The 15312-nt window shown below is 43.8% G+C and overlaps 1 protein-coding gene and 1 pseudogene across 1 annotated transcript in view; one reads left to right on the top strand and one right to left on the bottom strand.

Annotated features, from left to right (window-relative positions):
- MOB1B (MOB kinase activator 1B) overlaps nucleotides 1–14733 on the bottom strand; it is a 62009-nt gene extending 47276 nt beyond the window's left edge. Inside the window, exon 1 of the mRNA XM_020988503.2 lies at nucleotides 14460–14733. Within this exon, the coding sequence (XP_020844162.1) occupies nucleotides 14460–14473 (14 nt within the window). The 5' untranslated portion in view covers nucleotides 14474–14733. The remainder of the gene's footprint in view (nucleotides 1–14459) is intronic.
- Nucleotides 982–1642, top strand: LOC110209811 (small ribosomal subunit protein eS17 pseudogene; annotated as a pseudogene).
- Nucleotides 14734–15312: the final 579 nt, after the last annotated feature.

Raw genomic sequence — 15312 nt, 5'->3', positions numbered from 1 at the left:
ACAGGTCCTGGACAGTAACCAGAACAGCCACAGAGAGTCAAGACCACATCACACAAAACTGACTGAAGGGAATTGGGGATGTTCAGCTTGGAGAAAAGACTTTCTTGAATAAGTTGTTAACATTTCATTTTTTAAAAAAATCTTCTACCAGAACTTATTTCAAGTTCCAGAAGCAATTTCAGAAGCAGCATTCCCTCTTACGATATGAGAAGTTCTGTCTTACAAGAACTCCTGAGAAAACTGGAAAGCAGCCTGACAAAAACTAGATTTAGCTCAACATCTGATACCCTGCAACACGACAAACACCAATGGTTAATACAACCTAAATCTAAAAGGTCACATCATTTCAAAAAGCTGAAGAAAGTCCTTGCCATCAAAGAGCTTACATTCTAACAGGGAGAGAGGCCATACACATTGGGGAGTGCTGGCCAGAGGACAGTAATTTAGTTTGGAAAGTTACAAGGATGGCGAGGGGATCCACACATTTGAAGGTTCCAGAAGCACAAAGGGAGGGGAAGGCAGTGTGTGCACTCAGTGGAGAAGATGGCCAACATGCCTAGTGAAGTGTGGCTGGAGCCAGCCGAGACAAAGTGGGCCATGTGAGGTGCTCACCAATAAGGACAGCTAGAGCCCCAAGGAGGGTTGGCTCTGGTCCTTGGGGCAAGCAAAGCAGCTGAAATGAAGATGGCCAAGAAGATATATCACAGGGAGGTATGAAGGGCATTATACTTATTCCCATTTTACAGATAAGAAAACTGAGTCCCTGAGAGGTTCAGTGACTTGGTCATGAAAATATCCAAAGTAGGATTTGAACCCAGGTCAGCCTCACACCAAATTCAACCCTCAATTCCATACGCCACACAGCCTCATTAGCCTTGACTATATAATTCCATTTGGATTTAAATCTCTACATCTCCAGTTTCTTAATTTGGCATCACTGCTGCTAAAGTGAATGGAAACAGATTATTTCCTCTAAATTAACAAATTATATACGTCCTATAAACATTTAAGAATATCTAAAAAAAGTGATAGGTGTGAGGCTCCCTTCACCTTCTCGAGCCAACATGGGTCACATTCGGACCAACACCGTGAAAAAGGTGGCTCAAATCATCATCAAGAAGTACTGCACCCGCCTGGGCAATAACTTCCACGCCAACAAGCGTGTTTGGGAGGATTTCACCACCATCCCCAGCAAGAAGCTCTGCAACGGCTATGTAACTCATCTGATGAAGAGGATCCAGAGAGGCCCTGTGAGAGGCATCTCCATCAAACTGCAGGAAGAGGACAGAGAAAAGAGCGACAACTGCGTCCCTGAGGTCTCTGCTTTGGATCAGGAAATTACTGAAGTGGACCCTGATACCAAAGAAATGTTGAAACTCCTGGCCTTGGCAGTTTGTCCAACCTGCAAGTTACCCAGCCCCCAGTTGGGATGAACTTCAAAACACCAAGAGGAGCTGTTTAACATTTACTTTTGCCTTCTTTCCAATAAACTTGGGAACCCCCCACCCAGGAAAAAAAAAAAGTGATAAGTGTTAGGAGGGATGTGGACAGAGGCATTCCGACCTTCCCACCATTTAGCATGGTCATCTACTGTTTATTTCCTCCACCCCAACCCCTGAAACTACAACAAAAGCCACACTTCACCAACCAATAGGACACACTTCTTCATATCATCTAATAACCACATCTTTGTTTTCTGGACCAAAAAAAAGTGGTTTTCAAAAGGAAATGGAAAATGAAGAATATGGTCCAACATTTACATAGGTGACATAAAATCAACTGTCTTCAAAACCAGAACATTTCAGGGTTTGAAGTAATTGAAGTAAACGTCTGCATCGTTTACACGTAAGTACATACAGTAAGTAGTGCTCAGCTAAGTCTAAGACAACATTCTCTGGAGGACCCAGATTTTTAAATTTTGCTGTTCTCTAAAACTTTTCATCAACCTGCTATCCCTGGACATACCTGGACAATATCCTGTATTGTACCATACCTATAAAACAGAGAGCACTGATCTAGAAAGAGAGGAAAACGGAAGAGGGAACATGAGGGGCATCAGAAAAACTGAATTTATAATACATCAGTTTTATGTTTTCTAAAAAACATTTTCCTGTAAGTCACAAATAAACAAATATAAAATTATTAAATTTATTTATTAAAAATAAATTATAAAATAAATAAGAGCTGCAAAAACGATATCAGTATAGTTCAAACTGCAACTACCACTCTCACTGGAAAAAAATGATACATTTTAAAGAGTTTTAAGCATAAGCAGCCGAAATTGAATATAAAAGCTTAGTGTTGAATAAGCTCAAGAACACAAACTACCTTAGACTTCTAAGTTAGAATTACTAGAAAAATTGGAAAGCAGTTTGGCATAAACTAAGTTTAAATAAGCAACTTATAACACATATCACAATAAGCTTCAAATGGACATGATTTAAATATAGAATCACTAAAAAAAAAGGGAAAAGGGGGCAGCTAGGTGGCACAGTAGATAGAGCACCGGCCCTGAAGTCAGGAGGACTTGAATTCAAATCCAGCCCAAACCCAGAGGGGTCCATGACATGTCTTAATCTAGAGCACAGCTTTTCTAAGTCAGGGTCCCCAAATCAAAACAATTTTCATAATAATACTAAAATGTTTTAATTTCAAATACAATAATTACAAATATAACCAATATGAAGAAAAGTGCTTGGGAGGGAGGAGTTCTCAATCCCTTTTAAGTGTAAAATGATCTGAGATAAAAAAGTTGGAGAACAGCTACCCTAGAGAGAAACAAGTGTTTAAGAATAGGAAAATCAGATGGTTGTCTGTCTACTCCTGTTCCCCTCCACCTCCAACTTCTTTCAATTTCAAGTCTCTGCTTCTCTTCAAAAGACCTGCCTGCTTATCTTTCATCAAGTTTCACGGAAAGTATCACAAAGGGTCAGTCAGAGAGAAAATTCAACCATTTCATTTTATGATCCCTAAAAAAAGTGGCCCCAACTGATCTTTCAGTGTTTGTCTAAGTCAGTCAGCTAACTGTACTGTTACACTTCTCAAGCGGCTGAGGTTTAGTTAAACCCAATGGTTTGGGAACCATCACCTTGATTCTCAGACATATCCAGTTACGTTCAAGGCCATCACAAGTTTTGCTTTTGGCCTCAGCAAACCAACAGGCATTGATATGAGGCTTCACGTTATTATTATCTACATAAACCAGCTGTGGTTCCAAATATTTACTAGCTGTGTAAGTGCGACTATGCCACTTAATCTTGGAGCCTCAGTTTCCACATCTGTAAAATAGAAATATTATGACTCACAGTATTATGTGAGAAAAACCAACCTAACAGTGTCATAGGGCCCAAATAAGATAATGTCATGTGAAGAGCTTTTTCAACTTTTCAAAGCATTACATAATTATCAGCTATTATCATTATGGGGGGGGTAACTTCCCATTTGATATTCAAGTCTGAGAGTTACATATATACACACACAGCTGCCTTTGTTCAGACATGCCTCTTCATCAATACAATCCCAAACTAAAATTGCCATTTCCTTGGCTCTATATGACAATATCTCAGACCTGTTAAATTACCCAAGACATAATCAAATTCTCTCTGCAGAGACAGGAATTTGAATGCTCACTGCCATATGGTGCACCAAATAAATTCAGTACCCTTAATTAAACCCTTTCTTGAAAGAGAGCCATGAGTCAATATAAAACAGCATCAGGAGATAAGCAGAGGAAAATTGTAGAAGGCTCACACAGGTAGAATTACTAACCTCCTCCCCCCGCCCCAAAAAAGGAAAAAAACACTGTCAAGGTATTTTGATATTTATGTGTAAGTAGGTGCTGCCTCTCTCACGTACTTCATTTTCACAGGGGGCAATTTAACACTGAAAAGAGCAGAAAAAACACTGTTGTGAAAAAGGGAAAAATTCCATCAACTGTAAAGGACATAATATACTACGTCTTTCAGAGATGAACATTTTGATTCATGAGAAGAGCAGAACTTTGGTTTGATCAAAACTGTTAAAATACACATATAAAGGAGCCTCTAGGTGGCTCAGTAGATAGAGCACCGGCTGTATCCTGACTCCTGGAATCAGGAAGATCCGGGTTCAAATCCAGCCCCAGACACATAAGACTTGCTGGCTGTGTGACTCTGGGCAAGTCACTTAACCCCAAATGCCTCACCCAAATAAATAAAGAAAAGAAAATACACGTGTAAAGAAACAGTTTTTGGATGGAATATGAGCCATATGAGTCAGAAAATACATAAACACAGTCAGCTTGTAAATGACTGCGGGAGATGCTTCATTTGTATGTGAGCAGTTTCATGATTTAAAGGAAGTAAAGAAAGAAATTTTTATTTATTAAAAATGATAAAAAAAATTTTTAAAAACAATAGCTTTCACAAGACACAGAATATGAAGAAGGATCATTTTAAGGGTCAGAGCTGCAAGGCATTATGGTCCCTCAGCTAATTTGCATATAACTAGTTTAAGATGATTCAGTAATGTTAAATTTACAACTTTTTGTTTTCAGAGCGATTCCAAGTTGAAAGAGCTTATAAATGCTTCTTCAGTTAGTGAATAGAAAAGGATTTGCCCAGTTGGAAAACAAGAAGGCCCTGCAGACAAAGAGGGAGCCAGAGGACCATCCTGGAGGGCAGCTGCTCCAGAAGGAGCCAATGATGGCAGCATGTGGGTATGGAGGCATCTCCGTTCCTGCGCGACAGGTGGGAGGCCCTCACTGCAGCCTGGCGTGACATCTGGAAGGCCCCAGGGTTCCCGAGAAATAACAAATGAACATTTCTCCCCACCATGGCTCTAGAGGCAGAGAGACAGAGCCAGGCTCAGCACCTGAACAATGGGTTGCTAAGTTACCAAGACCCTGTAGACAGAAACACTTTGCAACCATATTTGCAAACTTTTGTGTTGGTCAGTGGAAGACTAATCACGTGTTGAATATTCTCCAGTCAGTTACATAAGGTACTAAGGAGGGACTGGCTTAAAACCAACACTAAAGAAACCACGCAGTTACTAATGACTCCCAGCTATGAAAAAAAAGCTAAGCTTAGCTTTCTAATTTAAATTTAGGGGGAAAAAATAGAGTAAATCCTAAACTCAAATAAAAAACACTGACAAGTAATATATGATCTGCTTTTCATAGTTGGTGCCTTTTGAGATGCCACACTTTGAGTTCAAAGGTCTTCCTTTACTAACACCTTCTGCCTCAGTTTCCTTAATGACTTCTTTGGAGAGTTTGCAAGCGGGAAAGGGGGGGTAAGTAGCAAATCTAATACAATCTAGATATTTCTGGGCCAGGACTTGACCCTAAAAGCTAACTGTTCAGAAGGCCATCTCCTCCACAAAGGTCACAACCAATATTGTTAAAATATTCCAGATACACTCAATATTTCAAGTTACCTTCAATGAATACTTTAATATAAAAAGTGGAACACAGAACAAAAACAATTAACAGAAGAAATTAGAGCTCCATAGAAGCAAATATTCCTTACAGGTAATAGGATAATTGATTTTTCATGTAAGGGACAGACCCAGTCCAACCCCTCATAAAGCCCAAGGTCACCCACCAAGCCAGCAAGTGGATGGTCGAGATTTGTAGCCAGGTCCTCTGACTCTAGTGATGCTCTTTCCACTGAAACAGAAATGTACTGACGCCCTCATACCCATTTTCATGCCGACTCTGACCTCATCAAGTGAATATAATGAATGAGTTCACTTAAAATTTAAGTGAGAGAGCCAATGCTGTTCCTCCTAAGTGAGTGATTGTTGTGGTTTGCATTCCTCTGTTGGGGCTCCACAGTAACTGTTTATGAACTTTTCACAGGCATACATCAAACACTCTGTTCTATGAACTGGAAGTCAATCTCACAAACATAAAAAAACCAAAACTGATCTTGTTTGTTTTTATTCTGCCTTTTTCCATGCCTCATCTTGACTTGTAAACCTCGCCTGGAGACCTTGCAAATTGGGATTTTGTGGTTTATCTAGGAGTAAGTAAAGAGGAAAATATTACTGTTATTTTTGGTGAGGAAAAACAATTTTTGTATAGTTTATTTCATTCTAAATAAAATGTGAATTTTCTTAAAAAAAAAAGAAAGAAAAGAAATGTACTGCCTCAAAAAAGAATGAGTTTTCCATTGCTGAAGGTCTTCAAATAGAGACTGGAAGACCACTTAGAGATGCTATGCAGGACAATCCTCCTCTGACACAGGCTAAAATAAACCACCTCTGATGCTGTAAGATTCCATGATTACCTTTATTCAATGAGAAGGCCAAGAGTCACTCCAAAAAGTGGCAGAGGCAAATCCCCTTGTGGAGCATCTGTGTTCAGTGTCAAAAGTACTCTCAGCTGACAAACCGAGTTCCTTAAAGCACAGGTCTGACCAAATCACTGACTGGCTCGTCCCATCCCAAACCCCCTCATTCAGTACCAGGGACACCAAAACGTAAATAAATGCAAGTCGCTGACACCTACATGCAGGCAAATACAAAATAAGTACAAAGTATAATTCCAATGTGATCCACCCTATGAAACCTTTTCTGATCTTCCAAGACAGAAGCGATCTTCCTTGACTCTCTCCTAGCACTCTGGCCCTCTCTTGTATATCGATCATGTTTAATGAGAGAGAGAGACAGACAGACAGACAGACAATCTCCTTTGAATCTAAGTTAGAGACTCAGGAAATTACTACTATCTCTTTACATGCCAGATAAGCAGCAGCTATCATTCCTGCAGCTTTAACAGCAGAGAAGGAACGCTGGGAGTTGTGACAACAGTGTTCAAGAAGCCAGCAGTTTTAAGGTGCAGCTGAGCAGTGGCCTGATGGGGCCATCTCTCCCTCCGCTGCTGGGGCATGCTTTTTTGACTTTTTGTTTCTGAAGATTTCATTAATGAATTGTGGAGAAAGACTATGCTGAAGGTGGGACAGAGAGGAAGGGGATGGAGGATCTTTAATGGGGAAGGTTTTTCAACTTTATCTCTCAAAGAGGATATGGAAGAGATCTCACTTAATATCTTAAGACACACTAAATGAGATAATACTGACTACACAAGAAGGCAACTCTTGATATTTTCATTATCTGAAGAGACTAGTAGAAACAATACATGCGTACACATACTATTTGTGTGTCTTTATATTTATTGATTCTGTTCAATAAAATTATATATTCAACAATTTTAATACTCAATAATAGACAAACAGAGCAATTCCTATTGGGAAAGGAGGGCTCTCTATTTCATTAAATAACATTTAATGAATTGGGTAAAAGTTCAAGCTAATTAATTACCTAAGAAATACATTATCCAAATATATCCGTTGTTTGTTTTAAAGGTGGGGATTCATAAATCAAATACATAGCAACAAGCCAAGCTGCAGGCAGCTACAAGTGAGCACCATCAGCCTCTAGACCCCTACAGCCTGTTACAGATCGGGGTCAGATTCCCAGCTGCCACTGTGAAAGATGGGGGAGGCATGGCTTCCTGTCAAGCCTGGTACAGACAGAAGCACGCCTCTATCACGGACAAACTGAGCTCAAACTCAAGAGACTGTCAACTGTTACATATTAACATGGTCCAATTAACTCTAGCAACCCATCAGCAAGTATTTATTTATTTACTAAGGGCCTATGAAACCCCCAGACAAGCGCCCTACTTGGTGACCTCATCGGCTGCCATGAGCTTAATTACCCTCTCCAGGAAGAGGACCTCCAGATCCCTACAGCCAGCCCTAGTCTCTCCCGCTAGGCCCCGATCTCCAGCTGGGACTCTTCTGAAGTAGACGTCCCCACACATCTCAGCCAGACATGTCCAAAAGAGAACTTACTATCTTTCTCCATCTTTCCAGTAACCCAAGTTGGAAACCTCAGTCTCACCCCTGGTGCCTCATCCTCATTTATCTCATCCATTCAGTCCACTGCCATATCTTCTCTTTGGGCTCCTCCTCTGCACTCACCCAGATGGCACCCACGTTTGGGCTCTTACCACCTCTTGCCCAGCTTTATGTAGTAGTTTCCTAAATGATCTCCCTGCTTCAAGTCTCTTTCCACTCTCATCAATCCTCTACAGGGCGGCCAAAGCAAACAGAAGCAACCATGTCACTCCCTTCCTCAAAAACTCCAGTGGCTCCCTAATGCTTCTAGGATCAAATATAAACCCTATTTAGCTTTTAAAGCCCCTTCACAACCTGGCCCTACCCTATACATTACTCCTCTTTCCTCACTCTGTGGTCTACCCCAACCTGCTTTTCTTGGCCACTCCCACACAGCACTATTTCCTCTCTCCATGCTTTGGTCCTCCCTTCCTGGAAGGTACTCCCTTATCTTTCTCTTTCGGAATTCCTGATTCCCTTCAAAACTCAGCTCAAATGACACCTCTGCCTGAGTTCTTTTTTTTTTTTAATCAATTTCCCCGTTTTCATTCCCCAGCTGCTAGAGACTTTGTCCACAAGGTAACCCTGCACGTGCCTTGGATGTACCTACACACAAGCTTGTTTCTGCCGTTAGAATTAAGCTCCCTGAAGGCAGGTGGTATTTTGTGGCACAGTACCCAGCAGATAGCAGGCACTCAATAAATGCTTTGAAGTCACAACAAGGAACTTGCAAGGAAGTCTCCCTAAACAGCAGTTCTGTGTTACCGTAACCACTGCTGAGATAGTAAAGAGGGAAAAAAGTTATACAAATTCCAGAAAAATCCCAACCTTTCAGTGTGAACCTTTATTCACAATTACCAACATCCCAGCAGTCTCTGTTTAGGAGAGAATACCAAAAAGCCACCCTGAAGGCCCAAGCCAATGCCAAGGCTGCCCAAACATCTGAGTGAGGATGACCTAGAAGGCCCATCAGGGCTTTATGGCCCCAGGATGCCTGATTTCCGAGGTCGCCCTTGGACCAAGTGCCTTCCATGGCTACTACTGTTCTCACAATAGATTTCCTACTTCATCTTTACAGATTTACAGCCAAAGCTGTCACTTGCCAAAAGTCACAGGCCCACTGCAGAACCTACAGAAAAGGTAAACGCTGCCCAATAAGAGCACATCAGACTTACAACTTTACCCTTCATCAGCCACCTCAAACTTTCATGCTCTGGCCTCTCCTGCCCTCACCCTCCAAGCCAGGACATGTGGACAGACACACAGACACAGAACAGACACACACAGACACACACACACACGGTGCTGTAGAAAAAAACGCTGAATTTGACTTGAGAGGCTTTGGATTAAAAATCTCAACTGTTACTTACATACCTACCTTGGATGAATCATTTTAACCCCCAAGGCCTCAGTTTCCTCAGCTATGTATAAAAGGGGAGGCTGGTCTAGGTCACTTCTGAATGTGATTCCTATGAAACCGTGGTTTCCTAATATAATGCCTCATTCTGTCAGTTACAGGTGAAAGAACGGCTTGAGTTTTTGGCTCCCCCCCCCCCCCGCTCTCTCCACCTTGGCAAACAGGAGGGTCACCAGACCAGTGTTTGGTCTCAGATGGCACCAGACATTCTCTCCTTGTGGCATAAACAGCCAAGCTTTTTGAGGTTCAGTTTTTCTGCCACCACCAATTCTTTACAAAATTTCAGAGCCTTACAAAGTCTCTGCAGAGACGTATAAAAAGCACAGATCTATCTAGTACAGGCTCAACAAATAAGGTTTTCCTAAAATCCCCTCATCTGCTGCCTGAACATTCAGCATTTCTTCTGCTCGTTTCCTTCCAATGAAAAGAAATGATGCAGACCCAGCCCTGTAAGATTGGGTTCCCCCTTCCCAAACACTTTAACCTCATCTCCCCTAGCTCCTAATGCCCACTTCCCACAGGATTCTGCTTGAAGAGCCAAGTGCTGCCCTGGGCCTCGTAAGCCTTGAATTGGCTCCTTCAGAAACACCTTCCTCCTTGTGACCCTCATAGTCCCACTAGTCAACCTACTCAATAGGAATCCTCCTCAAGCAAGAGGGCACACTTTTAAGAATTAAAAAAGGAGATTAGTGAAGAGTCAGCCCTTCCTCTGTGACTCCCCACAGCACTGTTACAGACCTTCTCATTCAAGAGGTCACATTTTTACATGAATTAGTGAACAAACTGTAATGCCCCATTAAAGCTTTAAATTGCACTAAAACTTTTGGGACAGCCTGTTATCTTACACTCCCAGGGGTCAGAATGTATTCTTAGTCAATTAGCAAGCATTTATTAAGCACCTACTATGTACCAGGCCCTGTTCTAGCCACAAGACAAAATGAAAAACAAAAACAAAAACCACTTCCGCATTCATGGAGAGGGAATACAACACAACGTGAATATACAGAAGTGTATATAAAATATATACACAATAAATACAAAGTAATGGGGTGGGAGGAAAGGACTAGTAGTTTGGGGGAAGGGATCAGGAAAGGCTTCCTGATTTTGACAAAATAAGAGATTCTAAGAAGCAAGAGGCGAGGACAATCCATCACTGGAAATAGCCAGGGCAAAGGCAAGGTGGTGGGAGATGTCTGAGGATCAACAAGACAATCTGGCAGACTCACCAATGAAGGAAGGGGAAAAATATGCAATAAGTCTGGAAAGGTAGGTTGGGGCCAGGCTGTGCAGGGCTTGAAGAGTCAAAAAGAGGAGTTTATATTTGGTTTTCATAAGCAGAAGAGTGACATACTTGGAAGCTTTACTGATAAATGAACTAATTTTTCATCTTTGCTGCAGAAAACTTAAAATATTTAAGAGCACCTTGCTTAGTACTAAATAAATGGTTGAAAACACGAATGGAGGCTCTTCCATTCTTCCCAGGTCTTAGGCCAGACGTAGCAATATGTAAGAAATGGTACTTAGAAAGCTGCTGCCAACAAAAAACATGGAAAACCTTCCTTCTTCCAATCTCTACCCCCAACCCATCCCCACCACTCCAAACTGAGATTAATACCTCTCTGTATCAAGGAGGATGGAATGAGCACAGACCTAAGAGGCAAGACCCAATGTCTACTATTATTCATCAGCTGTGTGATTACGAGCAAGTTACTGAGAGCAGAACAGAGCCAAGGATCATGAAGAATGTTTTTAACTACAGGATTTCAAAGGTGCTAACATACTTAAGGGGTCTCTATGTTGTCTTAACACTAGATCAAGCATTAGGAGGCCAAGAACAAACAAAATTATTTGGAATTTGCTTTTGTATATTTACTTTCACCCAGCTATAAACATGAAGAGCCAAGCAAAAGTGTAGCTGACTGACTATAATGTTGGCACAGGGTCTGGGATTAACACCATGTCAGAAACCAAATCTGCCCTATAATGCTATTTCTTGTGGGTAGCTGGGAGTACTTCTGAGGCCTGGATTTGTTTCCTGGCATTTCAAGGACCAAGGTGGAGCAAAAGAACCACTGGACTAGGAGTCACGAGAAGGGATTCTATTCCCAGCTCAGGCACTAACCGTCTGACCTCAGGCAGGTCACGATGTTTCCCAAGGTCTCTTTCCTCATCCATGAATGAGAAAGTCAGAGGAGATCTCCAAATCCTCTTCTGCTAAAGGGGTGTCCATTCAATTGGGGAAGGACTAACTTAACTGTAGTATGTGAATGTAATGAAACAGTACTGTGAGAAATGAGGAAAGAGACGATTTCAGAAAATTGTGGAAAGCAGGAACTGTTGCAGAGTGAAAGGAACAAATCCCAGAGAATAATTTGCACAATGACAATATCGTCAAGAACAACCATTTTGAAAGACTCCTGACGAAAGGAAAGACCAGCCAAGGCCCAGAAGGCCTGTGGACAAGCGCATGACCCTCTGCAGACACATGTTTCCGGACATGGCTGCTCCATGGATGTCTGACTTGATTATGCTTACTTGTTCCCAAGGTGTTTCCTTTCTATTTGTAGTTGGGTAAAGAAGGATGGCAATGATAATGTTAAAAAAGAAAAAAAAAAGAAAAGCTAGAGGAGAGTCACTGAAATATTTTTAGAGGCAAATCAGAAGGAAGTAGAGACCAGTAGGGGAAGTTTGAAAAGTCATGGGTGTGATCTGGTGTGTTCTTTCACAGAAATGATTCTCATGCAATCCTTTTTTTAGGTTCTACTTTATATGTGGAATTGATCATTTCGGGGAGTGTTTGTTCAATCAAGAATAAGGAATTCCCCCCCACCAAGTCTCTCCTAGCTCCACAAGTCTATGAAGAAATGAGCCACATTAAAAGTAAGATTATACCGGCTTCCCTGCTTTCCTTTCAGTCCCAGCTAAAATCCCAACTTCTGTAAGAAGCCTTTCCCAATCCCCCTCAGTTTGTACCTTCCCCCTCAGAGGCTCACCAATTTGCCATGTCTATAGCTTCTTTATAGAGTTGTTCGAACTCTGTCTCCCCCTTTAGACTGTGAGCCCCCTGAGAGCAGGGCCCATCTTTGTACCCCCAGCACTCAATCAATGCCTGCTTACTTGACTATCTGCATTTGGAAAATGGCAACAAGAGCCATCTTCACTGTTACTTTCTTCCAAAAGACTGTTTACTGCTTCAGTCTGCTAAGTGTTTGTAACTTGTAATGGCCATTGTCACATCAGTTGCTCAGCTTTAGAGCCTCCCAGTTCCTAAAGCAATCAGTACTCCAAATGTGTGCTTTAGCAAGTAGCCTCTAAGCTAAGAAGCATCAGGAGTCAGAAAACTTTTTAAAAAGACAGTTAAAATCCTGGCACTGTTCAGTGATAGAGCACAGGTTCTACTTAAGAAGCCTGAATAGGAAATACACACAGAGAAAGGTTTTATAAGCTCAAGAATCAAGGATACCAAATACATCTTTACATAATTAAGGAAGCAGAGCCATGCAGATGATCAGATGGGACTTCAAAGGTCAGTAGGTCCAACATCCCAGAAAACTGAGGGGGAAACCCAGAGCGGCTAGAAAAACTGTGCTCACCAGGAATGTTTATCACTTTCATGTCTGTTTCACAATACTAGGTAGTAGCAGGGGTTCACAATTACTTAAAATTTCACTTGGATGCCCCCAAAGTGATACCCTACATATGAATGCTGTAGGCTAAGAGAGAAGTGAAACCATCTTCGGGTTACGTGATGCCAATTTACCAAAAACTGGGAAAAGGAAGAGACTGTAACAGAAACTCCTCTTCTCAGCTACTTTCCCCACAAATCCTTCTCTCAGCACTTACTGAGAAGAGGATGGGTTTCAACCTTTTATTTTTTATTAGCACTTCACAACCACAGATTAAACATGGGCAAACTGGAATTCATTCATCAAAGCAATGGCTTTGAAACTGGGACCCTGAGAAATCTTCTAATGGTCCTTGCCTCAATGCCAGAACAGTTTCTGAGTAGGACAGAACTGGCACGCTATGGTCCACAGAGTCACCAAGAGTCAGACGTGACTGAACAACTGCCCACTCTACTCTAAAAGCAAAACGCACATCCCCTTCTCCCCTCAAGCATGTGTAGTATAAGCAAAAAGTACTCAGCAACAACCAAAATATGAAGGCTGCCTTAATGACACAGGCCCACACAAGGAGCATACAAAAGTTACACCAGTGGACCTCATGATCTCGGTGGGCTGAGCAAGCTAGCCCTCTCTGGGCGTTTCCAACCAGAAACAGAAATGGCTTCCAACCTTGACGAGGCCTTGGACAAGTCAGCACTCTGCTCCTCATCTGACAACTCATTTGTTTCATGAAGGGTCATACAAGATGCTCTCGAGTCCCTTTCAATGTAGGGGGCAATACTGCATGTGTGTTGCATGTACATGGCTGTCCGCACCTTGTCTCTCCCCCCTTCCTTGGACTTGAGCTTCTTGAGTCCAGGGACCTGTCTTGGACCCCTAATTCTACTAACGAACCATGTTAAAAATGAGATTCTACGGGCTTCCCGACCAAAATCCCCCCTTTTACAAGAAGCCTTCCCCAACCCCAACCCCACACTAGTTTATCTATCCGATATATTCCATGTCTTGTGCCTAGGTCGCTGTTTGCCTGTTGCTTCCCTGAAGGCAAGGGATGGTTTCTACCTTTCTTTGTACCCGGGGGTCGGAGTATGTGTGTGCACACATATGGCTACACGGACATACCTCTCTACCTGCACACACACATACGAGCTATACTTATACACGCGTGTATCTATGCACGTGCACATACACATATATATATATAAACATACACACGTGCATATAAACATATCTCTCTCCATACATACACACACAGCCCGTGATGGACCACGGCTCGCAGAGGGGCTGGTGCACATACACACACGCGTGTACACACACATACACACACCCACGTGCAGCAGGCGATGACGTCCTCCCGGCCCTCCCCGCGTTCCCAGGCCCGGCGGGAGGGGCTGCTGGGGGAGCGGGGCCGGGTCACGGGGGTGGGGGAGCAGTCATGGAGGGGGAGGGGAGGTCACCGGAGCCTGGGCCGGAGGGGCCTCGGGACAAAGGGGCCGCGGCGGCGGGGCGGGGGCGGCGGCTGCTACTCACAACAAGAAGCTCATGTCGGAAGCGGCGGGGGCGCGGCGGCAGCGGCGGCGGGGCGGGGGCGACGGCAGCGGCCGGGGCTCGGCTCAGCTCGTTCCCGAGGCGGGGGGGGCGGGGAGCGGGGAGAGCGCGGCCCGGGTCCCTCAGGGGAGGGGGCGGAGGCGAAGGACGAGGAGGAAGAGGAGGAGGAGGAGGGGCCGTGGGCTCCAATCGCCGCCGCCGCCGCCGCCGCCTCCTTCTGTCCTTCCCGGCTTCCTTCCCGGCTGCCGCTGGCCGGTCCCGCCTCCTCGGAAGCTCTCGCGAGATCCGCGCGAGGCCGCGCGCCCTCATCGCCCCGCCCTCTCTCCCCTGACCTCCCCGAGGCTCCGCCCCTCTTCCCGGAGGGCGTGGTGAGAAGAGGATTTAGAGTTGAGGTCGGCTGGGTGCGCAGGCTTGGAGCCTGGTGGGAGGGAGGGGGCGTGGTTAAAGAAGAAGGAAGGCCCCGCCCCGTGATCCCATTGGCCTAGGGAACGCTCTAGGGGTGAGAAGGTGAGATGCTCTCGCACATCCCAGCAAAGGTGGGAAGGTGGGAGGTGGGAGGTCTCCGGTGTGCGGAGCTAGCCCATGGAGAGCCTCGCGTAAAATGTTCAGAGTGAGTATTTACATGTCGGAAATCCTGCAGATGCCTTCCCGTGCTTTGAGTTCTTTGAACGTCTTTGACAACACCAGCAACCACTGCCTCGGACATCAGTAGGTAGGGGACATCCAGGAGCCCTGAAGATAGCAGAGTCCCCTAGACCAGCATTGCTTCCCCTCAGGCCCTCCAGTCCTCATCCAGAGGCGAAGCCCCTGTGGAGAATGGACCAGCCGTACCCAA

This window comes from Phascolarctos cinereus, unplaced genomic scaffold (assembly GCF_003287225.1).
Source record: "Phascolarctos cinereus isolate Bilbo 61053 unplaced genomic scaffold, phaCin_HiC Scaffold_9;HRSCAF=440, whole genome shotgun sequence".
Taxonomy (NCBI): domain Eukaryota; kingdom Metazoa; phylum Chordata; class Mammalia; order Diprotodontia; family Phascolarctidae; genus Phascolarctos; species Phascolarctos cinereus.
This window is presented reverse-complemented; position numbering and strand designations above follow the sequence as displayed.